Source organism: Panthera tigris, chromosome X (assembly GCF_018350195.1).
Source record: "Panthera tigris isolate Pti1 chromosome X, P.tigris_Pti1_mat1.1, whole genome shotgun sequence".
In the NCBI taxonomy this organism is placed as follows: Eukaryota; Metazoa; Chordata; class Mammalia; order Carnivora; family Felidae; genus Panthera; species Panthera tigris.
Genome location: NC_056677.1, coordinates 57,846,280 through 57,862,341, shown reverse-complemented (window position 1 = coordinate 57,862,341; position 16,062 = coordinate 57,846,280). Strand labels below are relative to the sequence as shown.

General features: G+C 40.8%; 1 protein-coding gene across 2 annotated transcripts; it reads right to left on the bottom strand.

Annotated features, from left to right (window-relative positions):
• Window positions 1–32: 32 nt before the first annotated feature.
• NONO (non-POU domain containing octamer binding) lies at window positions 33–15,591 on the bottom strand. Of its 2 annotated transcripts, none has more exons than XM_042973998.1 (11): window positions 15,448–15,591; window positions 8,413–8,572; window positions 7,246–7,439; window positions 5,761–6,062; window positions 4,434–4,529; window positions 4,053–4,249; window positions 3,626–3,710; window positions 3,127–3,229; window positions 2,508–2,547; window positions 2,172–2,281; window positions 33–1,060 (listed from the first exon to the last, which is right to left on the bottom strand). In XM_042973998.1, the coding sequence occupies exons 2-11, from the start codon at window positions 8,561–8,563 to the stop codon at window positions 926–928; spliced, it is 1,413 nt and encodes a 470-aa protein (XP_042829932.1). In that variant the 5' UTR covers window positions 8,564–8,572; window positions 15,448–15,591; the 3' UTR covers window positions 33–925. The 2 variants fall into 2 exon arrangements, with proteins under 2 accessions (XP_042829932.1, XP_042829931.1); XM_042973997.1 differs by lacking the exon at window positions 15,448–15,591 and adding an exon at window positions 15,303–15,425.
• Window positions 15,592–16,062: the final 471 nt, after the last annotated feature.

Sequence of the window (16,062 nt, the reverse complement as noted above, 5' to 3'; positions counted from 1 at the left end):
CCTCCATTCCCTTTCAAAAATAGCACAGAAAATTAAAAGGCTTAAAATGTATTTTAATAAGTTGATGCTGCATTACTGCTCCATTTCTCAGAAAAACTCCAAAGATATCAGGGACAAATCAAAACATGGTACACCAATAAAAAAATGCACAGCATAACTACCTAAGATAGGCAAGGCTAAGAGCTACTGTCTGACCTTCAGCATACAGCAACCCTGTTCCCAAGATTGTACTAGCCTATCAAGAAAAGCTGTGAACAGCAACATCATAGACACAAAAGGGCCATTCCTGGGTTACCCTTACCCAAGAAAAAAGATGGAGGCAACTTAACACAAGATTTTTTTTAAAGATACACTAAAATGAAAATCTCTAAGAGAAAATGTCTTCCTTAGGACACAAAGGGGTAATATATGGGATATAACAGAACCGTATGTATGTGGTCTGTGACCTCTGTGGACATTTGCCTGAATTCCCACCTGCCAAGTGGAGCAATGGGGCTAAGGTCATTGGGGGATGTTTGTTTTTGTGGTGTATGTGGCAGTGTCTCTGGGGTTGGAGGGTTTAAGAATGAGAAAGCAAAGAGAACAGGATGGACAAATAATGGAATGATCAAGACTAACAGGGGGTCTAACTGGATCCATTTTGTCATGGTCCCCCCGCCCAGGCCCTCAACAATCACAGGAGACTTCAGGAATGCACCACACAGAATCAATTAGTTAGACGATATACCACACAGAACTGATTTGTTAAATTTTATCGCCCCTCCCTTGCCCTCAGCCTCCAGCATACTCCCTTAGAGTAGTACAGGCAAGGAAGACCTAACTATTGGGAGGAATCCCTAACACTTTTTCCAGGGCAGAATTCTGGCTAGTCCAAAAAGGGTCTTTCTTTTAAGGGTTTTTGGGAAACTAGACACTGAAATTTTTATTAGTATCGGCGACGTTTGTTTGGAGCAAATTCAGCTCCAGGAGCTGCACGGTTGAACGCAGGAGGGGTTCCACCAATGGCCCCAATTCCTTCCATGGTAGCAGCCTGGCCAAAGCGTTCAGTTGTTGGTGGGGTCTTTTAAGAGAAAAAGAGAGCAATGTTACAATAGAACCTATGCCCCAAGCTTCCCACTCATCTGTAATACCTCCCCTGAAGGCCATTTCCACTTAACTATTCAAAGCTCTTTTTTTAAATGTTTATTTTTGAGAGAGAGAGCACAAGTGGGGGAGGTACAGAGAGAGAGGGGGACAGAGCATCCAAAGCAGGCTCTGCACAGCAGCAAGCCTGATGTGGGGCTTGAACCCACGAACCGTGAGATTGTGACCTGAGCCGAAGTTGATGCTCAACCAACTGAGCCACCCAGGCACCCCAATTACTCAAAGCTCTTGATGTGCTAGGGGTGACTAAGCCTGTTTAAAATCCCAGTGGACATCCTTGGGGCACCTAGGTGGCTGAGCCGGTTAAGTTTCCAACTCTTGGTTTCACCTCAGGTCATAATCTCCTGGTTTGTGGGATGGAGCCCCATGTCTAGATCTGTGCCATGCAGAGCCTGCTTGGGATGCTCTCTCTCTCTGCCCTTCCCCTGTTCATGCACTCTCTCAAAATAAACATTAAAAAATAAAGAACTCAAGTGGATATCCCTGAAAAGAAGGCTGTCTGAATTACAGACCCACCCAACTATCCTACCCTTATCTTTTTATCCCTATTCCTATTGATTAAATAATATTACATCCTGAATTCCCAGGTTGAATAATTTCCAGTTAAGTCTTTTCTCCTGAATTAAGTATATGAACAAGGACATGCCATCACTCTTCGGCAACATTAAGCCATCCAGTTTTAAAATTCTGATGCTATGACTATTAATTCAGGATTGTATGAGCCATAAAGCCTTGTGGATTTACATCTGTTTTATGTGATAATACCTAAGTTTCATTGCCTTCCCTCCAAAAAAAAAAAAAAAAACCCATTAACCCAAGGTAGCAACTAAACAGAAGGCATTTACTTAACTCCTAGACAAAGTATAGTTTGAGAATGGGTTTGTTCAAATCAAGACCTTGAGATTACATTTAATGGAAAACAGTGGTCTTAAAAACTATAGCAAAACTGTGGCAGACAGGGACTTTGAAAGCAAAGTCCTTTCTCCTATCATCATTTAGAATTACTGTAAGGCTCCACAGTTTATTACCAATCCCAAGGTTCCATCTGGCATCATAGTGGCAGGTCCTGGAGGAGCTGGGGTACCAGCTGGCACTGGAGCAGGGGGCATGGCGCCTCTGTTGTTTATGCCCATAGCACCTAAAGCAGAGCAGTGTGATCAGTACAGGAGACAGAGATTGTCAATCTCTGTGTGAGAGGAAACAATTCAACAAGACCTCTGAGCTAAGGACACGTTACCCCACCCAAAAACGATGCTCCCAGAAATGTCAGCCCCTTAAATCTGGACAATGTCTGAGAAGCTACATAGTTTACCAGAAATGAAACAAAAAAGGAAATCAGAACCATTAATCTCGTAAGTCCTTACCTCCCATGGCCATCTGGCCCATCCGTATCTCCTGTTCTCTCTGAAAAATAAGAAATACTCAAGACAGTCCAAGACAGCATTGCATTCTACCATTCACAATATACTGAGGACACACACTAAGGGAAGCAGATAGAGTGATCAACACGTTCCAAGTACATGGAGACCAAGATGAGGAAAACCAACATCTCCTTGCTAGTTGTGCAGTGGGTTCAAGGTTAGACCTACAAGGACTCAAGTCAGAGTCCCCTATTAGGAACAAAAGGAGAGGTAAAAGCCAAGGGGAAAGACAGTTGATTTCTTCTAGGACCCCAGTATGTGCAACAACTCCAAGGACACCAGAGAGCTAGTCAAGGCTGCTATAGGACTGGACAGATCTCATTGGGCAGTCACGGAGTCTAAACAGTATACACTGGCCCCAGCTCTTCATCCTAAATTGCCTATGAGACAAGAACTCCTCTTCAAACCTTATCTTTCCTTCCTATGAATTCTTCTAAAAGAGGAGTTTCATAGAATACAAAAACTGCTCATAACTTGTAATGTTTTAAAGTCCAAGTGGACATTTGGTGGGTCTGTCATATCAGGACTGCCCTGGCACATCATGGGCACATGGGAGATATACCGCATCAGGGAATGTTCCCTTGAATCCTTCCTGCTGTCGCCGCATCATTTCTTCCTGTTGCCGCCGCATCTCTTCTTCACGGCGCCTGCGCTCTTCCTCCTGCCTACAGAGAGTCACCAAGATATTTAGGCAGAGACATTCCAGAACTTGAGCAGATTATCTTAACAGGGACTCAGCCAAGGAAATTAAGAGCCTACTGAAAACTATCATAGCTTTCCAAAAAATTCACTGTAAATGTGTCCAGCCCTAAAAGCAAGTTCTTTCACAAAGGAGCCTCATGAGATCGGCACTCAGCTGCTTTACCTTTAGTGCAGCTCTGGATAATTCCGAGAACCATGGGCAGCCAAAATATTTCCCATCCAAAGGGAGAACTTGAGAAGCAGCCAGGAAATATTTGCCAACACATTTACAAATGCATGAGGTAGCATGGTGGTAGGAAACAGTAATGAGACATTACCTTTTAGAGGGATCAGAAAAAAAGGGTCTGAGAGTTAGTTACCTGAGCTCCAGTTGCTTTCGTTTTTGCACTTCTTGGTTGTGCAGCTCTTCCATCCTCCGGAGTTCTTCTTGACGCCTCATCAAATCTAAAAAAACAGACTAATTTAGAGTATTCTTCATTCTCCTCATACAGACCCAATAATTTTCCATAAATAAAGATCCAGAAAGCAAAGGGGATATATAATCCCTGAGTGGTCATCTGAGCTATTCAGATTCCAAAAATGAAGTCAAACGTATGATTTCTTTCTTCATAGAATCCAGTATTCTCTGCCACATCTCCAAGCTCATTTGACTACCAAGATCAACAAAATATTTCAGAAAATAAAAGCAGAGGTTTAGGCCTTTTTCTACTGAATGATACAAAGACCCTTCTGAAAAAAGCCATTTTGTTCTTGTTCTAGGTTTAAGACTTACAGGCCTATACTCACCCTGTCTCATTAACATGACTTGGTGCTCATGGCGAGCAGCCTCCATCTCCATCTCCAGCTTCTCACGAGCTTCCTTGATGTTGCGGTCCACTTGGTCCTGCTGCTGCTTCTCCATCTCAATGAGTGCCTTCCAGCGCATGGCATACTCATACTCAAAGGAGCCAGGCTGTGCAAATCTGGGTGGCTGTTCTCGCTCCCTATAGACAAAGTTCCTGGGCTATTAAAACTCTGTCAAAGATTCCCCCAACTAAGCACTGCATTACTCCTGAGGGCCATTGCCAGTGAATACATATAGCAAAGACCTGCCTCTTTTATACATCCCTTTACAAGCTTCCTTAAGAATAGACAAACACCTAACACGGAAGTGATGGGACCACATACTTATGAAATTGCTGGTTCTTTATAACCAGCTTCTCTGGAAGTCCCTCTTCATCATCCAACTGGTCCATGGGCTCCACAGTCACAGGCCGAGGAAATCTGGAAGCAAGCAGCTCAGCATTAATCAAATTATACCCTATACCAGGGTTCCTCTCTACACCGGTCACTGGCACAGCAAACCAGTCAGGGGTCAGGAATGAACAATTAAACATATTTCTGAAGGGGTTTTTACACCAAGCCCCAAGTAACTAAGGTCTTTTGATGGCATTATGTGGAATCTGAGGTTGAAAGGATGGAGTCAAGCTTTAGATCTCTGAATATAGCCTCAAAGATGTTCAAAGTAAATAGGATACTTAAGTACCGCCTAAATATCCAGTATCTAGAGAATACCAGACAATCACTTGGAATAAATACATGCATATGTGTTTTGCATGCACAAAACAACTTTTCAGAATTCTTTTTATTACTTTTTAAATTTTTTTTTAACTTTTTTTTTTTAATTTATTTTTGAGACAGAGAGACAGAGCATGAACGGGGGAGGGGCAGAGAGAGGGAGACACAGAATCGGAAGCAGGCTCCAGGCTCTGAGCCATCAGCCCAGAGCCCAACGCGGGGCTCGAACTCACGGACTGCGAGATCGTGACCTGAGCCGAAGTCGGACGCCCAACCAACTGAGCCACCCAGGCGCCCCTTAAATTTTATTTTTGAGAGAGAGACAGAGACAGAGAGCAAGCAGGGGAAGTGCAGAGAGACGGAGACAGAATCTGAAGCAGGCTCCAGGGTCTGAGCTGTCAGCACAAAGCCTGACACGGGGCTCAAACCCACAAGCAGTGAGATTATGACCTGAGCCAAAGTTGGATGCTTACCCGACTGAGCCACCCAGGTGCCCCAACTTTTCAGAGTTCTAAGACTTCAAGGTAAAGGGAGATTTAATGCTGATTAAATGACAACCTACTAAAAGACTAAAAGGTTTTTTTTTTTAATATTTATTTATTTTGAGAGACAAAGAGAATGTGTAGGGGGAAGGGGCAGAGAACGGGAGAAAGAATCCCAAGCAGGCTCTGCGTGAACATGGGACTTGACCTCATGAACCAGGAGCCAAAATCAAGAGTTGGGCACTTAACTGACTGAGCCACCCAGGCTCCCCTGAAAGGTTTCTTAATCATCATAGTATTTTCATTAATTTTACACTGAAAACCCTACTAGAGAGCTGAAGTAGTATCCAAAGTCTTTAAGTGATCATAAGAACATGGTTCCTAGGGGCTAACTCTCCATACCACTGAAAGAAGTAGCAATCTAAATTCTATTTCTAAAAGCAATCCCTACTTACGTGGTTAACAGGAAGGAGCCTTCACTGCACCTGTCCAGAGCTTTCCGAGCAGCTGGCTTCCCTGAGAATTCAACAATGCCTTTTCCTGAGGGCCTTCCTCTATCATCCACGATGACTACAGCCCTTTCCACTTGGCCAAACACAGAAAAAGCTTCCTCCAGCAGTTCGTTAGAAACATACTGAGGAAGGTTTCGGACCGTGAGCGATGCACTATGGCATGCAAAGCGCACACGCAGCTGCTTTCCACGAAGTGGCATGTTGTCCAGCTCTACTTTGGCAATCTCTGCTAGGGTTCGCGTTTCCTAGGAAGCAGACAGAAATCAGAATAACTCAGTTTTGACAAAGACCACATCACAGCCATCGAGAGTCTAAAGTAGCATAGCTCAAAACAAAATGCCTCTCCCCCTAAAACCTTGACAACACACATATAAAGGAACCTTGATAGTACTGAAAGAATAGAGCTATGTTTCAGATAAATCTTTGGATGATAAATAGATAAACCTAACTGTTCTGATAGCCTTGCAATAAATCTATTGGGAATTCTAGAAGTAAATACTACTTACATGGTCATCAGTATCATAGGTTATTCTCCCAAGTGGTGATAGATCAGTGGGACAATGATGAGCCTAAAACCTACCCTTAAAATAGTAGCCAGAATATTTTAATTTCAGCTAGCTATATACAAGTTTAATGAGAATCATGTATGACCTCTACAAGACCTTTTTAGAACCACAAACCCTAATGGGAACCCCCTCTTATATTACTAAAGAGGAACCTTGAGCCCCAGAGAAAATGACTTGCCCATATACTCTTGTTAGTGGTAGATCTGGATTGGAAATTAATTCTAACCGCCACTTCTAATAACCTTGCTAGCATATCATGTTCCTTGTTTATATAGATAATGTCTAGAAAAGATTCCCCCCCATACACTTAAACATGTTTCCTAATTAAATCAGATTTTATGAAAAAAGATCTACAGTTAAAAATGGTTACGATAACCTTTTTTTAGCACAACTTAAAAATTTTTTAAAAATAAGATACAAATAAAATTGTCCCCTCATGATTTTATAAAGTCCTATGTAAGAACTTTTCAAAGAAATTATATAAACCCTAATCATTACTAAGATAAAATAAACTATGAGTTGATAATTATTGAAGCCGGGCATTAAGTATGTATACGTTCATATACTACTCTGTCTACTTCTATATGTTTCAAATTTACCAATTAAAAAGTTCCAACAGGCATACTTTAGTTTTAGCGTCCAAGGCAAATAAACCTATGTTGTCCTTGAAACAAAGCAAAAACCTATGAGGAAAAATAAAAACAAAATCTGCATTTTCTGTCCTCTGCTACCAACTCCAACTATAAACATTTAACAAACAGACCATCTGAGAATTGTTTCCACTGTCTAATTTTCCAAGTCCATCATTCCCCAGTTTCCCGACCTTTTAGAGCACACATTCTAAAAACCCATGGTTGCTCACCAAGCGGATAAAGCCAAAGCCCTTATCCTTATGAATGAAGACTTCGCCTGCCTTCCCGTATTTCTCAAATAGTTTCCTCATCTCCTCCTCAGTGATGTCAGGAGGAAGATTGCCCACAAAGAGCCGGCTACGTTGGGTGAAGGTCTTCTCTCCTGGTTTCCTAAAGTTCTTCAGGTCAATAGTCAAGCCTTCATCTGAGAGAAGACATACAGTCACTCAAAGGATTGGACAAAGAGATCTACAGTCACTTTCTCAGAGCTACAACTGCTCCCAGATTACGAAACCTAACTGCTGTAGAGAAGTCAAACACCATTTCCCAATGCAATCTATCCACTAACCACTTATCAGTAAATTGTACCTTAAAATGTGAAAGCAGTATGCAGACATCTGAGAGGACTCAATGGCACTACTATGGGCCAGGAGCCACCCAGATTAAGTCAGAGACAGAAAGACAATACAGGATCTATTGGTCAAAGGGAAAATTAAGCAAGTCAAGGAGACTTATGTCAGAAGGGATCAGCTTTTTAAATTTAAAACATAATTGCTCCATTTTCCCAATCTCTCACCAATTTTCATAACCTTTTTTTTTTTTTTAACCAACCTTCATAACCTTAACAGCTCCCATTCTTTCATGCTTAGGTTAATGGAATGAAAGGAAATGAGTTAGGAAACAGTATTCTTTGTAGGGATCTCTGGAAATAAAAGACGGGTAAGGTTGGTTCTAGTGTTAGAGGCACACAATAGGTGCTCAAAGTTGGCTAAATGAGTGGGAACGTGCCTTTAAAGAATGTTTACTCTGATTAAAAACAGGCTGGTACAGACCCCAGGCTAAAAGTATAACACTCAGTACCAGCCTTCTTTTCCATTAAAGACTTGCTCTATATTTTCTAACTACCAGTCATCTGATGATTACCTCTAAGAACCAAGCTCTGAGGTAAAATACAGACACGTCTGTTTGGCAGTAGACTATGCCAACACAGCACAGCAACTTGTACTCATCTGCTATCCAACACGTCTGCTCCTTGTTTCAGAGAATCACCCTTTTTCTATCCTGAGAAGTATTAGGAGATAAATAGGGAAAAGAAGAACAAAGGTGTGCCACAAAGGCTTATTCTTATAATCTCAAGACACTAATCTAAAACTACCCACTTACAAGTGTGAACTCACTTTGGCTGCTGGCTTGTTGCCCATTTGCAGGTATTGGTGGCGGTGGTGGCTGTTGCTGTTGCTGTTGGTGGTGCTGCTGGTGGTGATGCTGATGATGCTTCCTTGGAGTATGGTTTTGCTTCTCCAAGTTAAAGGTTTTATTGCTCTGCATTTTTGCACCCTAAAAGGAAAATGTGGACTGTCAAACATGATCAGGGCTTATCAGTCACCTTCCTGATGACATAATGCCACAAATCATCTCTGACGTCCTGGCTTTTGCCAGATTCAAACAACCGGGTATGTTGAACAAGTATGGCAAAGGAGTACCATTCAAAAATCTAAGAACAACCAGACATTAGCAGTTATGTTGCACACAGAAACTAGACAAGTACTGAATGAGAACAGGTTCACGAGAGTAACTGGAGGAAACTTCCAGTTCACTAATTCTATACATTAATTGGAAGCTACTTTCCTCAAAGAAGCCACCCCCTAAAAAATGGCCCTATCATAATATTAAAACACAATAAAATAGATTCTAGTTACCACAAGGACAAGAACTAGTAGTAAATCTTGTTCTCCAGCACACTGCACAGTCCTAGCCTATAGTAGATATTGTGGAATCAACAGTAGAAAAAGTATGAAATGTGGAGTTAGACTTAGATTTGAAGCATGGTCCTAATACTTAACAGCTATGTACTACTTAGTAAATTACTTCTTCACAAATTCCTTAAGCTGTTATAAAGGGGATAATAAAAACACCTACCTCTCAAGATGGCTAGGAGCGTTCATAAATATGTGAAAACACTAGTTCAGTAGTGGAATTTGGTAAGCACTCAGTAATTACTGTTATTAATCACAATAGAAAGATAAAGGACTACTAAAGCAATGAAAGCAATACACAAAGATGAATATACAATTGTAATTTTAAATCTCATCTAAAAAATCAATGTAAGATAAAAAAGAAAACAAAATGAAAATTCCTGGTACAATCCAGACTGAATTCACAAGTTGGTTTTAAAATGGAAATTTTCTAATTGATCTAGTTAACAAGCTGACAACCATCTTCCTCATTCAAGGACAGTTCTCCAGTAATTAAAGGAAAAAGCCAATCCTCAATCCTTCCCCCTAAACACAAGACCTTCTAGTCAGAGTTTAGCTGAAGGAAAGATGTGAAGGACCTTGTCATGAATACTTGTTGTTTCCATTATATGAATCCTTTAAAATAAAGAAAACTATTTCTCAAAGAAAATGTGACAATGTCTTGATAACTATTGATTTTGGATGATGGATACATGACAACACTTTATGTATATAAAAACTTTCCTGATACATTTCATCATATCCCGCCAAAACTAAACAACAATTATCAAATTCTATATCCACAAATTGTTTTATAAGACAATAGTAAGAGCTATCAAGATGTTGGGGTGTCTGGGTGGCTCAGTCAGTTAAGCGTCCAACTTCAGCTCAGGTCATGATCTCTCAGTTTGTGAGTTCAAGCCCCCCATTGGGCCTTCTGTCGTCAGCACAGAGCCATCTTTGGAAACTGTCTCCCTTTCTCTCTGCCCCTCCCCTGCTCTCTCTCTCTCTTTCAAAAATAAACAAACATTAAAAAAAAGAGCTATCAAGATGTTAATATTCTGTAACTTAAGAAGTTCTACTCCTAGAAATTTATCCTAAGAATATAATTCTAAAATTTAAAAACCACATCCATGAAATAGTCACTTCAATGACCTTTACAGTAACAAAATGACTTAAAATACCCAAAATTTAAAAAAAAATTAGAGGTATGGTTTTTAATAAATTATGGTACATCTATTCACTGGAATGTTATACAGCATTAAAAATTATGAAGACTATGTAAACATGAAAAATGTTTAATCTTTTAAAAGGGAAAGGTTTAATAAAGAGGAAAAGGGTATTTTTTTTTCAAAAAGATATGAATGAGAAACCTGGGTAGCTCTTGATTTCAGCTCAGGTCATGATCCCAGGTTGTGGGATCGAGTCTCATGTTGGGCTCCATGCTTTGTGTGGAGCCTGCGTAGGATTCTCATTCTTTCTCTCTCCCTCCTTCCCCTGCCCCTCTCCCCTGCTCCCACTCTCTAAATTAAAAATAAATAAATAGGGGCGCCTGGGTGGCTCAGTCGGTTAAGCGGCTGACTTCGGCTCAGGTCATGATCTCACAGTCCGTGAGTTCGAGCCCCGCGTCGGGCTCTGTGCTGACAGCTCAGAGCCTGGAGCCTGTTTCAGATTCTGTGTCTCCCTCTCTCTGACCCTCCCCCGTTCATGCTCTGTCTCAAAAATAAATAAACGTTAAAAAAAAATTTTTTTAATAAAAATAAATAAATACGTAAATACATGAATGTAGACAAAGAACAGAAGGCAAGCAAAAATGAAACCTGTCCTGTTTATACGTTATTGATCAGTTTTCATACATACATACATACATATATATATATGTATATATACATATATATATATGTATACACAAACACACAAATTGAAATATATTTCACTAACTCACCCAACAAATATTCACTGAATGTTTACTATTTGCTAGGCACTATTATAGGTGCTTGGGACGCATCAATGAATAAAGCAAAGATTCTTGACTTCAGTTGTGCTTATCTTCTAGTAAGACAAAATACACATAATTATATAGTACTTAATAAAAAATAAGTACTACTGGAAAATAAAGAAAAATGAGAGGGGGGAGTGGATAAGAAGTGAAAGGGATAAGACTGCAGGGTGCCTGGGTGGCTCGGTTAGTTAAGTGTCTGACTCTTGATTTCATCTGACTCCTGATCTTGGCCCAGGTCATGAACTCACAAATCCTGAGATTGAGCCCCTAGTTGGGCTCTGCCCAACAGGGTGGAGCCTGCTTGGGATTCTCTCTCCCGCTCTCTCCTCTCCCCTGCTTGCCTGCATGAGTGTGAACTCTCTCTCAAAGTAAACATTTTAAAAAGGAAGTAAGGCTGCAATTTTATTTACTTTTTTGAAAGTTTATTTACTTTGAAAGAGAAAGTGAACTGGCAAAGGGCAGAGAGAGAGAGAACCCAAGCAGGCTCCCCACTGCCAGCCCAACTCACGAACCGTGAGATCATGACCTGAGCCAAAATCTAGAGTTGGACACTTAATCCGGTTAACTGAGCCACCCAGGCACCCCTGGACTGAAATTTTAAATACATCTGTGAGAGAAGTCTAACTGGAAAGTTGACATTTAAGCCAAGACTTGAATCTTATTTATATCATTTCATCAATCTTATGTTTCTCATTAATAAGGCATCTATTACAAAACATACCTTTAATACAGAAAACTTAGAAATAAAAAAAAATCCAAAGACCCACCACTAGAAAATAGTCAACATTTACCCTTCCAGTCATTGTACATATACATATTTGTATATTATAGACTATTTTGCAACCTGCCTTTTCTACTTTATTACACGATAAACAACTTTTATATCACTAAATCTTCTACATTAATTAAAAAAAAATTTTAATGTTTATTTTTGAGACAGAGACAGAGTGCAAGTGGGAGAGGGGCAGAGAGAGAGGGAGACACAGAGTCCAAAGCAGGTTCCAGGCTCCATGCTGTCGGCACACAGCCCGATGTGGAGCTTGAACACACCAACTGTGTGTAAGATGATGACCTGAGCCGAAGTGGGACATTTAACCGACTGAGCCACCCAGGCAAATCTTATACATTAATTTTTAATGGACATAGTATTTAGCCATCAACCAAGCACCTATTGTGTTGGACACTTGAGTTGTTCCTAGTTTTTCAACATTACATATAAACCATGTTCATAGCTAAATCTTCGAACACATCCATGAGTAAATATTCCTCCTACAATTTCGATTTTTACTTATTTACCTTCCAAAACATACAGTATCATTTCAATATAATGCAGTTATAATTTACCATTGTATATTCAGTTTTTCTTCACTTTTAGTGTGTCAGTATAATAATTTTTAACAGCTATACAAAGTCCATGTGGATATACACTAATTTACTAAACTATGAGACGTTTAGATTGTTTTCAGCTTTTTCCTATTATAATGTTGCAGTATCTTCTTGCTTATTGCTTTTCTAAATTATTTCCTTATAATAAATTCTTAAAATTAGAATTGAACCTATTTTTGTGACTCTTACCACATAGTGCAGCACTGTTTCCTCCAAAAAAGGGAAATCATGTTTGTAAAAATAGGAGATTATAACATAAAAATTTATAAAGTCTACTCCAGCAACAGTTGAGGTTTGGGTTAGGTGGGCATTAGAATCAGATCTCTATTTGAGTCCCAGCTATTAAACACCTCCCTCTTCCCTGACTCCAAATTGGCCTATCGCAGAAACTTGAGTTATCTTCACAGCCGTTTCTCCAACTAGGTCCTCTTACCTTCTTACTCCTGGCTAGAATCCAAGGAAACTGTTTTTTTTTTCCCCTTCCAGTCTTTAGTTTGGGAGTCAGTGGCCCCAACCTCAGTATCTTGCATCCCATTCAGAAATCCACAATATATATTGTGGATTAAATTACACATTACATTATATATATATAATATTACACAATTTACATTATGGATTTATATTACACATCAATAAAAATTCTCATAGAGATCTATTCAAAACTGAAATATTAAAAACTCTGTATTTGTATTTACATCCTAACCAAACCTCACCACTCCATTTCAGAAAAACCATTTTACAACTTCTAAGAAATGATCTGCTTCCTTGAGGATAAAATGCTAGCACGTTCTAAACCACTTAAGATTAAACTTCAAGGGAGATTATTTTTGGTTTTAGAAAGTGGAGCCTGGTAGTTGAGATGATAATACCAGATATTTACCAACCACTATATGCCAGGCACTGTGCTAAGTCTGCATTATCTCACTTAATGCTCAAAACTATTACTCTCCCGGATAAGAAAACTGATGCCCATCTAAGGTCACTCAAATGTGGAGCAAAGAGTGGAACTCACATCTATTTAACTCTAAAGCTCATACTCAGCACAATGATGCAAGCTAACTAATCAAAGCTTGATTTCAAAGTTTAGGGTCCAACAAACTGACTAGCCATGTCACCTAACTTCTGAGCCTCAGTTTACTCACCTATAAGAAGAGGGTAACAACAGCAACTTCACAGGGCTAGTTCCTTTAAGGACTAAAATGAGATCCTGACCACAGCAAGCATTTGTTCCTGCTGGGAACCACTATCCCTATTCCTACATTTGATTGGTGCTCTAGTTAGACAAATGTCATTAATTTACATGCTTCCTCCTCTCTTTTGGATTCTAGGAAAAATCATTTTTTACAACCAAACTGCCTACCTTAGTGTTTTTGAATAAATGTCTCCACAATGCTAATCTTTATAATTTTCCCTCCAGTTTATTCTTTCCCAAGAAGGCATTCAATGGTGAAGACTAAATAATATCGTATAAATCACTTAAAACAGTGCCCGGAAAGTACCAAGTACTCAGTTAAGTACTGGCCCTGTCACTTATTTCTGATGATGATCACCAACAGAATTTGGAATTAACTGCAGAAATGTCTTGTGAGCAATAAATTCACTGCCCCTTAACCACTGGGCCTCTGAGAACTAAGCACAACGATCAGCATCAAGGATTTGTCTACTTACCTGTCCCAATGACTAACTCAGATAAGGACTTTTGAGATAAAATATGTACTGCTGATTTAGAAAGACTGGGGCTATTGAACACAGTACAGTTGCACAAATGTGGTTTAGGTATAAGACCAAACACTACACCATACATATCTGAAATCCATTTTCAGGAAAAGGATCAACTTTGTAAGTGGAACCTGTGGGGGAAAACTGGTAAACATCTACTGACCTAGATGGCTGCATGGCTATGGACTTGCCTTAAAGCTGTACAATGCACAGACATGGTAAGGTAGTTTTCTAAGTGTTTCTTAGGACCTTTCATTTATTAACAAGGAAGTTGGACAAACACACAGTATAAATCTAGCCAGATTTACAATATAAAGATACACAATATACAGTTAAATTTGAATTTCAGATAAAAAAAAATGATCTTTTAGTATAAAGCCCAAGCAACGCATGCTAAAAAGAATTTGTTTCCTATGTGAAATCCAAATTTAACGGGGCATCCTGTGTTTTAGCTGGCAATCCTACCCCCTACACCTACCTCAACTTCGGCTGAAGATAAAGTTCCTCCCAAGTCCTCCCTAATCTCAATTTCTCTGTTAAGAACACAAAGAAAGGTTTCAGGGGACAACAAGTTTCCCCAAGGGGAAAATACCCAATAGGAAATCCATAAAATTAATTTTCATTTTTAAAAAGTGATGCTGTAAATGGGTCGAGTAACTAGGCAACAAGACTTAAAAAGAAAAAAAAAAAAAGAAAAAAAAAGAAAAAAAAAAAACCTGATTAGGCAAACCGCGGGGTCTGGACTAGCAGATGAACTTCCCAGCTTAGAGTTTTGACAAAGAAACATCGCTGGGGGGGGGGGGGGGGGGCGGCACTTCTCATTCTGAATTAATGGCCTCGCGAGGCTGAGAGGAGGAGCGCCGGCAAAGCGCCTCCTCCTCCAGCAACGACTTCAGGGCTCTCGGATAATAGACCCCACACCCTCAGGCCCAGGGCGGGTAAAAGGCCGGGGAACTTACTGACAGAACTCGGATTCGAAGACGAGTCGCATAAAGAAACGGAGCGGGAAAGGCAACGGGATCCAGTCAAACGAGAAAGCAAAGCGAGCTGAGAGCGATGGGCCCCCGCGGGTGGGCTGAGGACGCCGTGTGGCGGCGGGGACAAGGCCTCAAGGGGCCTTGGAACGAACGGCCAACCTCCCTCCAAACCTAGCCTCGCCCTAGCCTCTTGTCGCAGGAAATCCTACTCCCCACCCAAGGAAGAACTAAGTCGTTCCAAAACTCACCCTCTACCGACTGTTCTCTCCTCAGAGTAACGGCGACGCTACACGGCCTCTACCGTCCCGAGAAAAGAGCGCGCGACCGCCGGAAACGAGACGACGGAGCTCGGTGCCTCCCAAGGGGTACAAAGTGGTGTTCTTCATTGGTTACCTGAGTTGCCAATCAAGGTTTATCTCCAAAGGCGGAATCGGTTTTCCGCCATTTCTTCAACCGTATTGGCTACTGAATGCGAAAGGTTTGAGTTCGTGTGAACGACAGATGGGGACAAAGAGCGGGGCTGTCCACTTAATTCGCATGCGCAAACTGCCGCCTGCTCCAGACGGAAAAGGAAGGGGGAGGGGGATAGGTAGGGAGGGGGATGGAGGGTCGGAAGGAGAGACATAAGCGGGCTGACGGAAAGACTGAAAGACCCAGTGATGGGAGCGGCAAAGAAAGGGGAAAAAAGGGAGAGAGAGGAAAAGTGGAAAGAGAAGGGGAGAAAACATGCGCGTAGGCGTGCTCTGAGAAATCTTGCACTGCGCCTGTGCAAGAAGCGAGAGTAACAATGTCATTGTATTCAGCGTGGTAGATCTAGCCTTTTCCTTCTGAAAAAATGCCCCGCCATGTTTCTTTTTTCACACTTCCTCATTAGGGCTTGCACTCTGACACTCCATACTTAATCAGGTTTCTAGTTGCTTCTGCTGCCAGGTCTACTCGTGAAGCCCAACTGAAACAGTCATCACTATGGTTATGGTTATGATTATGGTTATGGTTCTTGAAAGGGAT

Coding starts and splice junctions, on each gene's coding strand:
- NONO (XM_042973998.1), bottom strand. CDS start 8,563: ATGCAGAGCAATAAAACCTTTAACTTGGAGAAGCAAAACCATACTCCA. Junction 7,440..8,412: donor GCAACAAGCCAGCAGCCAAA/GTGAGTTCACAC, acceptor GTCTTCTCTCAG/ATGAAGGCTTGACTATTGAC. Junction 2,548..3,126: donor AGGGAACATTCCCTGATGCG/GTATATCTCCCA, acceptor CTTATTTTTCAG/AGAGAACAGGAGATACGGAT.